Source organism: Montipora capricornis, chromosome 11 (assembly GCF_036669925.1).
Source record: "Montipora capricornis isolate CH-2021 chromosome 11, ASM3666992v2, whole genome shotgun sequence".
Taxonomy (NCBI): domain Eukaryota; kingdom Metazoa; phylum Cnidaria; class Anthozoa; order Scleractinia; family Acroporidae; genus Montipora; species Montipora capricornis.
The window spans coordinates 15,257,732-15,273,137 of NC_090893.1; the positions used below are offsets into that span (position 1 = coordinate 15,257,732).

The following is a 15,406-nucleotide window of genomic DNA, read 5'->3' on the forward strand; positions in this document are numbered from 1 at the left end:
AGATTTATCTTTCTGGGAATCTCTTCCCATTTTCCGAACTTCACGTGTAGTTGTAGTTCACTGTACTGGACAATTTGTGTTAAGTGTTTGTGCAGCCCACGGATACGCCCTTCTAGGCGTCTTGTAATAGCATTCTACGAGTATTTGTAATTAGTATCACCCAACTAGTGGACTAATGCAAATGCTGAATTTTGATAGGCTACGCTACTAGAGGACTATTAGTAATAGTCCTCGAGTAGCGAAAAGCATGACCCTTTCTTTCGTTTTATTCCCAAATAAATATTTCTTCAACTTGCATTTGTTAACTTTATTATTGCCTTTTCTTCCCGACTAGTTGGGTGATACTAAAACAATTAGACCCTTCGCCCTCAAGGGCCACTGGTCAATAGCCGATTTGGCTTCGCTTCATGGGCTATTGCCCCGTGGACCTTGCGGGCTACGGGTCTAATTGTTAATTAACATACGCCAAGCAGATACGAACTGTCTCATTTCACGACACTAAGAAAGCAGTGGTCATATCACTAATCGGAACGTGTTTAGAGAATGGCAGTCGCCAATTGCAACACAGTCGTTTTCGTGTTTTTAACACTTGTAACAATGGGACAGGGTAAGTAGATAGCATTCAGTTACGAGTAACTTATTTTTTTTTACTATCGTTAATCTAATTTCAATATTGAGGTATACGTATGACATTAATAATAACATTCGTGCGGAATTATAAATTTTTTCATGCGTCTGTAAGCTCACCAAATCGACTTTTTCATAGGTACATATATGTTGACAAAGACCAATCGGATTCAAGCCGAAAAATATCATTTATTAAGACTCAACTACCACAAGCTATTTTCAATACTGAGTTTGATTCCCTTTAATTAAGCCCTTCGATATATGATTACGCATTAACTAAAATATTTGCCTCTTATTAATCGTCTGTAGGAACTGATGCGAATCGTAGTGGTAAAATAGCCTCTTTGTCGGCAAGATTTGAGACAACTTGACGAGTGTCGTCAGTGAAATTGGTCAATTTCGAGTCAAACCCGACTGTTTGGAGTTGTTCAACTGGAATCTCTAATTGGAGAAAACGAGAAAGGGGTACATGCAAGACAATGTGGAACGGGGAACGAGGAGTCTCTAAACTGAATGGGGAATTTCTAAAACGGAGAATACCTGAAATAAGAAAGACACGATTAGGCAAATGATGTCCAGTGGATAACAAAAAGTATGACGTCCGGCAAAAATGACGTCGAATTCTCCGAAAGCTATTCCAGATAGTAGAAATATCATGAATACTCTACTACTAACCGGTATCCAATTATTCAATCAAGGTTTGGTGGTTCTTGTCAGTTTCCGCGGGGGGGGGGGGGGGGGGGGACTGTAGTGTACGATGTGATAAGTCAAGGGAAGTTTCAAAGGTCAAGAAGCTGCTCAGTTTAGCTCAAGACTTGACCAACACTTTGGTTGATTGGAGGATTTCCAGTTTCACTGTTATAGAAACATTGTGTTATTTCCTTTATAATATGAGCAGTTTTGTATCAGAATAGATCTATAGCACTCCTTCCTTTTGAAGATTCGCCATTTTTGAGATTCCCTTATTTATAAATTCTCCCTTTCAGGGATTTATCATTTTTTGAGAATTTCCGTTCTAGAGATTTCCCACTGAGTTCGGGGATTCCACGTTTCCAATTCCCCATTCTCCGTTCCTCGAGCTTCTTATTTTATTTTTAGAAGTAGACGTTTCTTTAATCAAATTCCCATTTACGATATGTGATTATTTACAATATTATAGATATTGTCTTCCAAAATCGTCTATATGAATAAGAGAAGATATCGAACTGTAAAAATAACCACTGAAGAATTCGAACTGAGTTGAAACAGCATGAACTATCCTCTGTGAAATCGGTCAATTTTCAACCAAGTTTGGAGATTTTGAATATTTTACTCAAGCCTGGGTAGACTTGCCTGGGTTGTCTAATTAAATAGCTAGATAAACCTATCGGAAAGTACAAACTAGCAAATAATTGTATTTTTGATGGTAAGCTGCGAAGTCGTCCTTTTTGTTAAATCATGGTCATCGGTGTCTTTTAATTAATATTACAACCGACGGGTAGATGGTTGGCCACTGGCAATCTTTGTAAACACCTCAGTCCTCGAAATTCGGAACAATATATGCTTAAACTCGCTCATAGTTGAATTCCTAGCTTTGACACTGACAACTGACATGTCCACGAGAGGATTCGAATTTTATCTTCTAGTGTTGATAGTATCGTTTGGTGCCCTCACTCGTCAAAGATACTATTAGCGCGAGAAGGCAAAATTCCTTTCCGCAAGCGGCCATGTAATGTTCTGTTTATTATGTAGATACTGATGATATGCCTAGATTAAAAACAAGTTGTTTGATTCATTTTCGAAATGGCGAAAAAGTGGTCACAAACCGCTTAAGCATGAATGTGGTGTAATTTTAAACAAGATATGAAAGTTGTGAAAAACAATTCATGCTAATGTCAAACTGAGCCATAAAAATGTTAATGTGGTAGAGAACAATTATACTACAGCACAATGAAAGATAACCTTTCTTTTTATAGGCGATTTGCATGGTAGTGTCAGTTTACGACAGATACCAGAATGCTTTGTCAAAATGCTTTGTTATTCAGATTTTTCTTCTCTCCTTGGAACAAAGAAACAACTGTTTACATGTGTTTAAGCAGTCTGGTCTTCTTAGTAAATGACGATATCATACAAATCGCCTATTGTCATATCGTGTTAGTTCAGTAACGCATTAAAGAAAGACCTAGAATAAGAGAAATGGCGACTTTTCCGAAAGTGTCGAAATTGCGATTTTCCGAAATTTTGCAAAGGGAGGACCCTTACCATGAGGCCAAAAATGGTTGATTCTTTATACAAACTTCCGAAGGCTGAAAGGCTATAGCTAGGATCCAAATACAAGTTGCCTAATAACCTAATTGGTATGGATCGAAAGCATAAAACAATCGCAGTTTTAAGTACATAGAGGTGGGTGCATCACCATGAAGTAATCTACGAGTTTGGGAAAAATTGTGAACCGGCATTCTACACGGCTGGAGCCGATATTTGCACCACGTACCTGCTTTTCAATCATGCTCTAAACAAAGTTGAGTGGTCGAGGATTCTTCTTGTGCCACTCGACTGAAATTTTATGCAAAATCCAAGCCATGTGCTTGATTCATTCAGCTCTTTTTGGAGCCTAAAATGAAATAGTTACTGTATCGAAACACATGGAAAAAGTCATACCATTCGCTCCATTTATCCTTCCATTAGCCAAATTTCGAAACCAGAAAATTTTTGTGTGTAGAAGCTGGAATTGTGGGCTTCGAATACCACTAAAATCAGGAATCTTGCTGGCCGGTGAGGAATCCGGAATCTCTTGAAGAGGTGGATTGAATTAAGGACATTCACACGGAATCCACAGTGAGGAATCCGGGAAATTCAAGACTGCCTTTAATTACTTTTCATTCGACTAAACTGTGCGCCATAATAATAAAAAAAATCATTTAGTCCGAAAGTCTGTGACTTAAAGTAATCGACTAGAACTCTTACTCTAAGTAGTCATTTTCGCAGTGGTTTTTAGATTTCTATTTCCCGCCTCAAAACTTAATTTTAATTATGGACTTGAGACAGAAATACAGGATATTACATGGCCGTGCGGAGATACGAAATTTCTCTTCGAATGTTGAAAATATTTCACGAGTGAGCGAGCCATTGATTGCCGGTTAAGTTGACGATACTAGGCGAGAGAAGAAATTCTTTATAATAGTTGATCTGAGAGAAAAAAAATTCAGAAGAGAGATACAGTCAACTATCTCTAAGACGGACACCATCGGGACCGGCCTCAGCTGTCCGTCAGTCAGAGAGGTGTCCGGCTTATAGAGAGTCGACGTAACATGACCCCAGGAATTTTAAGATAATAACGCTGAACCTGTCTGTGTACAGTGAATACGCGTCTGTTTAAAGTTTGTTTTAAGTTGTTTACTTGAACGAAACCTACCTGTTTTAGATTACAATACAATTCGGTTGTCACCTCCAAGTTATTTTTCGAGTGGGACAATGACTGATTTAATTTTAACTTGTACTGTTTGTATTCTGGTGACAAGATAATAGCTGTCAATTAAACGTCTCAGGTGTTAAAAAGAGTCACGTACAAGATTTTTTCTTCCCTAAATCGTAATTTGCGGTCACATTCAGCACCTCACAAGCGTCCGTTGACGATTTCAAAGTGTCCGTTGTTCGTCTTATGGAGGTGTCCGTCTTATAGAGAGTTTGGTAACAGCAATAGTCGGTGTTGGATATGATACCATAACATCATTGATGTTAAGTGATAAAGTGCTGTAGTGTCAATCCTTCTAATAAGAACGTTCCTTTCAAGAGTTGAAGCTGGTTTGAGCCACCTTAAATTGCAGATTTATCTTTCTGGGAATCTCTTCCCATTTTCCGAACTTCACGTGTAGTTGTAGTTCACTGTACTGGACAATTTGTGTTAAGTGTTTGTGCAGCCCACGGATACGCCCTTCTAGGCGTCTTGTAATAGCATTCTACGAGTATTTGTAATTAGTATCACCCAACTAGTGGACTAATGCAAATGCTGAATTTTGATAGGCTACGCTACTAGAGGACTATTAGTAATAGTCCTCGAGTAGCGAAAAGCATGACCCTTTCTTTCGTTTTATTCCCAAATAAATATTTCTTCAACTTGCATTTGTTAACTTTATTATTGCCTTTTCTTCCCGACTAGTTGGGTGATACTAAAACAATTAGACCCTTCGCCCTCAAGGGCCACTGGTCAATAGCCGATTTGGCTTCGCTTCATGGGCTATTGCCCCGTGGACCTTGCGGGCTACGGGTCTAATTGTTAATTAACATACGCCAAGCAGATACGAACTGTCTCATTTCACGACACTAAGAAAGCAGTGGTCATATCACTAATCGGAACGTGTTTAGAGAATGGCAGTCGCCAACTGCAACACAGTCGTTTTCGTGTTTTTAACACTTGTAACAATGGGACAGGGTAAGTAGATAGCATTCAGTTACGAGTAAGTTATTTTTTTTTACTATCGTTAATCTAATTTCAATATTGAGGTATACGTATGACATTAATAATAACATTCGTGCGGAATTATAAATTTTTTCATGCGTCTGTAAGCTCACCAAATCGACTTTTTCATAGGTACATATATGTTGACAAAGACCAATCGGATTCAAGCCGAAAAATATCATTTATTAAGACTCAACTACCACAAGCTATTTTCAATACTGAGTTTGATTCCCTTTAATTAAGCCCTTCGATATATGATTACGCATTAACTAAAATATTTGCCTCTTAATAATCGTCTGTAGGAACTGATGCGAATCGTAGTGGTAAAATAGCCTCTTTGTCGGCAAGATTTGAGACAACTTGACGAGTGTCGTCAGTGAAATTGGTCAATTTCGAGTCAAACCCGACTGTTTGGAGTTGTTCAACTGGAATCTCTAATTGGAGAAAACGAGAAAGGGGTACATGCAAGACAATGTGGAACGGGGAACGAGGAGTCTCTAAACTGAATGGGGAATTTCTAAAACGGAGAATACCTGAAATAAGAAAGACACGATTAGGCAAATGATGTCCAGTGGATAACAAAAAGTATGACGTCCGGCAAAAATGACGTGGAATTCTCCGAAAGCTATTCCAGATAGTAGAAATATCATGAATACTCTACTACTGACCGGTATCCAATTATTCAATCAAGGTTTGGTGGTTCTTGTCAGTTTCCGCGAGGGGGGGGGGGGGGGGGGGGGGGGGACTGTAGTGCACGATGTGATAAGTCAAGGGAAGTTTCAAAGGTCAAGAAGCTGCTCAGTTTAGCCCAAGACTTGACCAACACTTTGGTTGATTGGAGGATTTCCAGTTTCACTGTTATAGAAACATTGTGTTATTTCCTTTATAATATGAGCAGTTTTGTATCAGAATAGATCTATAGCACTCCTTCCTTTTGAAGATTCGCCATTTTTGAGATTCCCTTATTTATAAATTCTCCCTTTCAGGGATTTATCATTTTTTGAGAATTTCCGTTCTAGAGATTTCACACTGAGTTCGGGGATTCCACGTTTCCAATTCCCCATTCTCCGTTCCTCGAGCTTCTTATTTTATTTTTAGAAGTAGACGTTTCTTTAATCAAATTCCCGTTTACGATATGTGATTATTTACAATATTATAGATATTGTCTTCCAAAATCGTCTATATGAATAAGAGAAGATATCGAACTGTAAAAATAACCACTGAAGAATTCGAACTGAGTTGAGACAACATGAACTATCTTCTGTGAAATCGGTCAATTTTCAACCAAGTTTGGTGATTTTGAATATTTTAGTCAAGCCTGGGTCGAATTGCCTGGTTTGTCTAATTAAATAACTAGATAAACCTATCGGAAAGTACAAACTAGCAAATAATTGTATTTTTGATGGCAAGCTGCGAAGTCGTCCTTTTAATTTGTTAAACTGATCATGGTCATCTGTGTCTTTTAATTAATATTACAACCGACGGGTAGATGGTTGGCCACTGGCAATCTTTGTAAATACCTTCCTCAAAATTCGGGACAATATATGCTTAAACTCGCTCTTAGTTGAATAACTAGTTTTGACACAGACAACTGACATGTCCACGAGAGGATTCGAATTTTATCTTCTAGTGTAGATAGTTTCGTTTGGTACCCTCACTCGTCAAAGATACTTTTAGCGCGAGAAGGCAAAATTCCTTTCCGCAAGCGGCCATGTAATGTTCTGTTTATTATGTAGATACTGATGATATGCCAAGTTGTTTGATTCATTTTCGAAATGGCGAAAAAGTGGTCACAAACCGCTTAAGCATGAATGTTGTGTAATTTTAAACAAGATATGAAAGTTATGAAAAACAATTCATGCTAATGTCAAACTGAGCCATAAAAATGTTAATGTGATAGAGAACAATTATACTACAGCACAATGAAAGGAAACCTCTCTTTTTATAGGCGACTGTTTGCATGGTAGTGTCAGTTTACGACAGATACCAGAATGCTTTGTCAAAATGCTTTGTTATTCAGATTTTTCTTCTCTCCTGTGAAGAAAGAAACAATTGTTTAAGCAGTCTGGTGTTCTTAGTAAATGACGATATCATGCAAATCGCCTATTGTCATATCGTGCTAGTTCAGTAACGCATTAAAGAAAGACCTAGAATAAGAGAAATGGCGACTTTTCCGAAAGTGTCGAAATTGGGATTTTCCAAAATTTTGCAAAGGGGGGACCCTTACCATGAGGCCAAAAATGGTTGATTCTTTATACAAACTTCCGACGGCTGAAAGGCTATAGCTAGGATCCAAATATAAGTTGCCTAATAACCTAATTAGTATGGATCGAAAGCATAAAACCATCGCAGTTTTAAGTACATGGAGGTGGGTGCATCACCATGAAATAATCTACGAGTTTGGGAAAAATTGTGAACCGGCATTCTACACGGCTGGAGCCGATATTTGCACCACGTACCTGCTTTTCAATCATGCTCTAAACAAAGTTGAGTGGTCGAGGATTCTTCTTGTGCCACTCGACTGAAATTTTATGCAAAATCCAAGCCATGTGCTTGATTCCGGCTTTCGGATCTTTTAGGAGCCTAAAATGAAATAGTATCGAAACCTATGGAAAAAGTCGTACCATTCGCTCCATTTATCCTTCCATTAGCCAAATTCCGAAATCCAGTAGAAGTTGGAATCATGGGCTTCGAATACCACTAAAATGAGGAATCTTGCTGGCCGGTGAAGAATCCGGAATCTCTTGAAGAGGTGGATTGAATTAGGGACATTAAACCCGGAATCCACAGTGAGGAATCCGGGGAATTCAAGACTGCCTTTAATTACTTTTCATTCGACTAAACTGTGTGCCATAATAAAAATAAAAAAATCACTTAGTCCGAAAGTCTGTGACTTAGAGCAATCGACTAGAACTCTTACTCTAAGTAGCCATTTTCGCAGTTGTTTTTGATTTCTATTTCCCGCCTCAAAACTTAATTTTAATTATGGACTTGAGACAGAAATACAGGATATTACATGGCCGTGCGGAGATACGCACGGCCATGTAAGTTGTTAATTAAGTTGTTGCCATGTAAGTTGTTTTAAGTTGTTTACTTGAACGAAACCTACCTGTTTTAGATTTGTAATACAAATCGGTTGTCACCTCCAAGTTGTTTTTCGAGTGGGACAGATTTAATTTAAACTTGTACTCATGGTTTGTATTCTGGTGACAAGATAAGAGCTGTCAATTAAACGTCTCAGGTGTTAAAAAGAGTCACGTACAAGTTTTTTCTTCCCTAAATCGTAATTTCCGGTCACATTCAGCACCTCACAAGCGTCCCTTGACGATTTCAAAGTGTCCGCTGTTCCTCTTATGGAGGTGTCGGTCTTATAGAGAGTTTGGTTATAGTAAAGTGACTAAGAAACGGCCGGGTCCAGCACCAGTTGTACGTCTTATAGAGGTGTCCATCTTAGTGAGGTGTCCGTTAAGAGAGAGTTGACTGTATTATATGACTCATTCACGGCTCCTCTGTACATGGAATGAGCAACTCAGAGTTGATCACAGAGTTCAAGGATGGATTTGACCGGGTGAACAATTTAATAATTTTAGCGAGTACTACTACAGCAGTAAAGCCCACGCTAGCGCTGGGGTTTACTGAAGAGTTGATGCCATTCAAAGTTGGATAAAAAGATGTTTTGTGTTTATTGGTGTGAAAATGGGAACACGATTAGTTAACTGATTTAATTGGTGAGAACACGTTGCAAGGTCAGTACATAACATTTTGACGATCCTCTTTAATTGAGCTGCTCTTTCTAGCGGAAAGTGGTATTTCCTATTTTGACGAAATTTCAAAAAAATAGTTTGTTTTGTTTGTTTTTTTTTGTTTTGTTTTTGTTTTCAAGGGTTTCTTCCAGGGTTTTTTCAACGTTCAGTCTGTTACACCAAGTATGGTTGTTTCAAGAACACTGCAGATCCTTGGCGGTTGCCACAGAGCCCGTCTAAGATAAATACAGCGTTTTACTTGTTCACAAGGCAAAACCGGGAAATCCCTCAAACTATTGACGATGAAAACAAAAGTAAGCTGGCCGCTTCTAATTACAACATCCTGCGCCATGAAACAATTTTCGTTGTTCATGGGTTTACAGGTAAGTTTTTTTTAGAGCTACTATAAAATCATTCAAAATTATTTTATGTAGCATTCGCTTACACATAAGTTACATCTGTTTCAAGTAGAAAATATTAACAAAGAAAACATAAAGATTTCCGATTTGCTTTTTTTTTTTTTTCTTCAAATAGAAAGCCAAACAATGATTTATCATGGGTGGGATATCTTCATTTACGTATTCATAGAAACCTCCCTTGCGTTATTCGAAACCCAAACCTTTCCGGTCGTTTTTCAGCCATTCAAATTCCCTATTTATCTTAAAGGCAGCTGTAGTATTCCCGAGAGTAATAAAGTATCCAAACAAACAGATTTAATTCAACCAATTTCATTGCAAACGTAACATGGCCGCCGCTATCAAAAGCACATGGTTTTTCCTATCCCAACATACTTAGCGGCCCAAAACATTACATCTCCCCTATCCTCAGAAAAATGCTCTCTTACAAGAATAAAGAAATCTCCACGAACAATAAAGTCAACTATACTAACGATGAAGTCTCTTCTTCTAAAACTTAAATGTTCAAACTGTATATACTTCTGAAGAGAGAGAATCAGTGTTCATGTTCCCCAAAGAAAATTAACAATATAATCTCTTAATCTCTCTGGCAATCTCCTTGTCCTCTGTGGTCTCTGATTCCTTGATGGTTCTGGTGCCGCTCCACCATTCTCCTGCAGATTGGGGCACTCCCCTCTACCCAGCAGCCCGGCAGTCGATTCTGGTACGGTTGGTTGGTAAGGTGATGGCACAAGGTCTAGTTCCTGCTGGGGTGTGGGGGGTGTTGACACAGAGTCTGACCCTTGTTGGAGTGTGGGATCTCCCTCTCTAATGTATTGCTTCACATGACTTGTGTTTCTGGAATACTGGTTCCCTGTTGGACTCTCTACAACAAGGCTGTTCCCAGTCTTGCTGACAACCTTACAGGGATTTGGGTTAAATGCTGTGCTGAGTTTGTTAGTCTTGTCTTGTTGGACAAGCACTTCATCACCCAGTTCAATGCTGGAAGGGCTAGCCCTGCGGTGTATGTCTGCGTAAGCTTTACTCTTAGCTTTCTGCTCAGCATCGCGATCGTGTAGTTCATAGTCATAGGCATGGCCGATGCTTAAATCAGGGATCTTCCCCTTGCAGGTGGAGTAACATTGCACGTCGCCGCTGTTTAGTTGCTGCTGTGGTTCCTTCGCTTATAATAAGCCCTTTCCCGTCCGCGTACAGTTCGAATAAGGTTAACCACCTTTTCCATCGGGGACCAATCGTCGCTGGATCAGATAAACAATCAAATTTCGGTAACACGCTCTTTTCCATTGCTTTTCGTTTCTCCTCGTCGCCAATGTAGTATTCCCGAGAGTAAAAAAGTATCCAAACAAACAGATTTAACTCAACCAATTTCATTGCAAACGTAACATGGCCGCCGCTATCAAAAGCACATGGTTTTTCCTATCCCAACATACTTAGCGGCCCAATACATTACAGCAGCGATTAAAGGCATGCCGAAACTTTGTCATTTTATTACTTGTTGTCTCTTGTCTCAGAGAGTGTCGCCGCCAGTCCATGGATGAAGCCAATGAAGGACGCGTTACTAGATGCGTTAGACTGCAATGTGATTTTGGTTGACTGGTCTAAGGGTGCAGCTACAAATTATTTCCAAGCGGCGGAAAACACTCGGCTCATTGGTAGACAGATTGCTGTTCTTGCAATGTTCCTGATGTCCCAGAACAATGGTGGTCCCAGTTTGGGAGAACGTTTCTACATCGTGGGCTTTAGCCTTGGGGCGCATGTTGCTGGATATGCTGGGAGCTATTTGAAAGAGCATCGTGTTACACTTGGTCGAATAACTGGTATTAGCAAATAAATTATCTTAAGGTTGCGGCTGAGTAGCCTAGGTTCTGAATGAGAGCGAGGCTGTCCTTACTTTGTTCCGGTTTAAGCCTCGCAACCTTTTCAACATAACGCAAATTAATTTGAACCAAATTATGCAGCAGCCGCGATATCATTACAGGTCAAACTGTAAAAGGCTATCATACCATTTTACTCTGTACTTGGAGACGAAAATGCCTTGTCGATAAACGAAAGCGAGCATCAGAGAAATGTGAAAGCCAGTAAGGAATAATTTTCGAAATTATTTTTCTCCGGTGTGTGCATTTTCGAACGGATCTGCTTGTAACTGTTATATCTAGCGGTTTAAAGTTGTCTTTTTTTTTTTTTCTGGAGTTGAAGTTCTCTTCAAGTTGTTTTTGCTGTCACGTCTCGCTCCCCAAACGGCCCTTGTTACTCACACCTTATTTGTTGTTTTCATGACAAAACGCAGGTTTAGATCCCGCTGGCCCGCATTTTAACAAGGCGAAGAAAGAGTATCGCCTGGACAAAAGTGATGCGACATTTGTGGACGTCATACACACTGATGCAGGGTTTGTTGGCACCACTTTAAACATGGGTGACGCCGATTTTTACCCGAATGGTGGTCATAAACAGCCTGGCTGTTCATTCTTCAATATTTTTAAAGGTACGTTTGTAGTCATTTTAGGGGTTGAAGAGATGTATAAAATTTCCCCAGGTTAAATGAGTCATTACGAATCCCGAGACTGAAAAAGACGATCTTAACTGAGAAGCCAAAGAAATTATCAAAATGTGAAACGCACGTGCATACCGTGCATATTTATTTTTTTCTCATTAAATACGCAGATTTGTATGGCGCATTCAAACATGGCATTCAAACTTTCCAAACACTAACTTAAAGATTAACAAGTCATTTTACCTTCTTAAGTCTATTTGTAAATAGCTATAGGGTGATGCCTTCTGTGTGCAAACTCGTATGTTAATGAAACATAATATAATCAATGAGATCAGCGAAGATTCCCTTTTATTATATGGCTCTGTCTCACAAGGACTGGGAAATACCAAGTTCACGAATTTGATTGGCTGAAATCGATATTGACCACGGTCTAGATTTTCCCATCTAGACCGGCATCTAGACCTTTAATGTTTTGCGGTGAAAAGATGCAAACTATAATGAAAAAATATTGAGTATTTTCTTCTAACAATATTTATTTATGGAAGTGCCAAACAGCATGATGACAAAAGAGAGGATGACGAGCAAACTTTGACAGAATTGAGTTCAGCTCATCGCCACTCATCGCCGTTCGCAAGCAAAATGTCAGTTAGTACAAACCAGTTACATTAAACGAATTAAATTGATTCTCCCATACAGACCTCCTGCTCGGTTAATAAGAGCTAAATAAAAACCATTGGTGACCCAAGCTCTATGATTCGCGCGTGACATAATTTGAACATCATAACAACATGACCGCTTATTTCGATAATGGCGAAATTAGAAAGGTTTGTATGGGGAAAAATGTATCGAATTGGAAGGCAAAATCAGGAGTGATTTTTTCAATAGAATTTTCCCACCTGAAGTCCTCTGTAGTTCCTTCCGTGTCTTTTGTGGTTTCCAGGTCGCGATCGACGATTTGAAGCAATTTCGTTAAGTTTGCGTTCCAGTTGCTCCTCTCTCTATTTTATCTTACCAAGAGTGCAAGAGAGGAAGCGACCGAATCCATTGACGGAAAACAGCCAAATTCGTTCCAATGGCTCCGATCGCATCAGAATTTCACGTGGACAACGACAGATAGTAACAGAACACATCCATTGTAGGTTTCAGGGGACCATTAACTTGGCGAGGGAATTATTCCTGAATAAATATCACACTCATTTCCGTCGAGATCCATCGAAATAGGTTTGACTCTAATCCGTTTCGATTTGGCTTAGCGACCCGGCTTGGGAGCGTTTCAGAAGGTAGTGGAGACATAAAGTTTAAGTCAGCGAGCAACATACCCGTTTGTGGTACAGGGTAATGTGACGATGGATGAGTGTAGCAGTTTGCGGCTCATTTACTAACTCTTTTGAGAGACCCCTTTGCTATCGTGCCAAAGTCTTGGGCGTATTGTAGAGCGCTGAAAGTCTCGAGCTTAAAATAGGACACGGCATGTAGATCTCTGCTTTTGTTGTTAGCAATGTTCTCATATGGATGTGTTTTTTGTAATCTGAATTCACGCGTTCTAATTTTCTTAACAAGGCTGCCTATCGCATTCAACAGAAGTACGATTGATGTTTGGGTCTTTTGTGAAACAGTTCTTGTTGACCGTTCGTGGTTGCGATACAATTTTTAGTCAATGGAACCTATACCGAACTCTTTTTGCATGATCTTTCAGGCCCAGAAAGTCAATGATGTATTCGCTTGAATTCTTAAGGCGAACTTTATACCGCTCTCCGGGCTTTCCTAATCCCGTGTAATTTGGCTCAACACTAACTCACAGGCCCTGGTCGCTAAGCCAAATCGAAACAAGTGTGGCACGAGGAATTAGAGTCAAGCCTTTATCGATGGATCTCGACGGAAAAGAGTGTTTTTATTAAGGAATAATTCCCTCGCCAAGTTTATGGTCCCCTGAAACCTACAATCGATGTGTTGTGTTACTATCTGCCGTTGTCCACGTGAAATTTTGATGCGATTGGAGTCATTGGAAGGAATTTATGGCCGTTTTTCGTCAATGGATTCGGTCGCTTTCTCTGTTGCACTCTCCTACCTTGGAATTACGAGAAGCACTAGCCGTACTCCTCTCGTGTTATTAAAACTTCCCAAGTCCTTACATCACTCAATAATGCACTCGAACAAGAACGGAGTACAATAAACCTGGATTGGTGTGGACGGTTTTGAAGAAAAAAAAAAGATAGAGGATGATGGTTATTTCGTGTTGTTGTTTTGCAGAGTACGACAAACTGGCACGTGCAGCACGATTATTCCCGAATCCTCTTTCAACCAATAATATCATTGGCATTTGTAGTTGTTGTTGCCGTAGCGGTCTTCCTTTCTTGAAATAAAGTATATAATTTTCTCAACAGGTCTTGTGGATACTTTAGCGTGTGACCACATGAGAGCTCCTGATTACTACATTGCCACTGTGAAAGGACCATGCCACTGGATAGCGTATCCATGCGACAGTTACAAAAACTTTCAGAATGGGAAGTGTTTGCATTGTCAACCAGATGGATGCTCACGTATGGGATACTATGCAGATCCCAGCAAAAGTGGGAACTTCTACTTAAACACAAACAAAAAGAAACCTTTTTGTGGTAAGTATTCGTAAGTATTCGGAGTTCTAGCAGCATTCGAAGAAGTGTATTCCACATGATCCTGTTGCTGATAAGCAACAATAAGTTCTTAATAAGCATGCATGGGGTTTCAGGTTATTCACTGCCGTTATCACTTTAGCGGAATAGGTATTTTCTCTTTTAAGCAGTCCAACATTCGGGGCCTTTGAAAAAGTGAAGAGAAAGCACTGCTATTTTTATGGCATCTCAACATCTTTAGACGTCTTTGTACGCTGGCAAAAGGACGACAAACCCTTGTCTTTGTGTCACCTTACATAAAAGTAAAGTTAAGTCTCTGCTTACGAGCCAGAAGGCTCATCAGGCCGGCACTTATCTCCGGTCTCATTAGCATGAGGCGACTAGGAGTATTTCTACTCCCCCCTGGATGGGATGCTGGTCCATCGCAGAGTTACCCCCAGCATTTCGCCGGTAACCATTTATACACCTGGGTGGAGAGAGGCACCGTGAGAGTAAAGTGTCTTGCCCAAAGAACACAACACAATGTCCCCAACCAGGACTCGAACCCGGACCACTCGATCCGGAGTCGAGCACTAACCATGAGGCCACCGCGCCTCCCGCCTTACATGTTGGACCGCAATCCACGAGTTCAGTAAAGGATGGAATCCCCGCTTTTCGGAGAGAGTAGAGCATACGGAAACCGTTAAGGTTGGTTATGTTGTTAAGCCCTGTCTGTTGCCGATCAGCCTCGTCAACTAAGGACGAGGGGATAGAACACATCCCCTGCCCCATGATAGTTTTTTTCCAATCTTAAGACAACAACGAAACCTTCCCCAAATGTCCAATACACTCAATTAGACTCCAGTCGTCAAATCTAGATTCCATTGGAATCACGTAGCAATAGCAATCGCATAAAAACATTAGACAGTCATTTGAAAGTCGTTTTATTAGACCCAGCAGTTTTCAATCTTAATAACACCAACCGTTGTGCGAAAAAAATGTTAATGGGAATAACGTCAGAACTAAAGAATTAAAGGTTAACAGAATTTGAACCAATTCACTGGAAAATGAATACAATGACTTTGTCGTGAATTTTCTAT

The 15,406-nt window shown here is 39.8% G+C and overlaps 1 protein-coding gene across 4 annotated transcripts in view; it reads left to right on the plus strand.

The window, feature by feature from the left end:
• The first annotated feature begins 476 nt into the window (after positions 1–476).
• The window catches only part of LOC138025049 (inactive pancreatic lipase-related protein 1-like), a 16,271-nt gene continuing 1,341 nt past the window's right edge, over positions 477–15,406 (plus strand). The window contains exons 1-5 of one of the 4 annotated variants that reach the window (XM_068872298.1): positions 477–607; positions 8,949–9,191; positions 10,736–11,041; positions 11,512–11,706; positions 14,100–14,330. In XM_068872298.1, the coding sequence (XP_068728399.1) occupies positions 544–607; positions 8,949–9,191; positions 10,736–11,041; positions 11,512–11,706; positions 14,100–14,330 (1,039 nt within the window). In that variant the 5' untranslated portion in view covers positions 477–543. Of the gene's footprint in view, positions 608–4,881; positions 5,039–8,948; positions 9,192–10,735; positions 11,042–11,511; positions 11,707–14,099; positions 14,331–15,406 lie in introns of those variants that run through there. The other 3 variants (XM_068872300.1, XM_068872297.1, XM_068872299.1) reach the window with 3 other exon arrangements.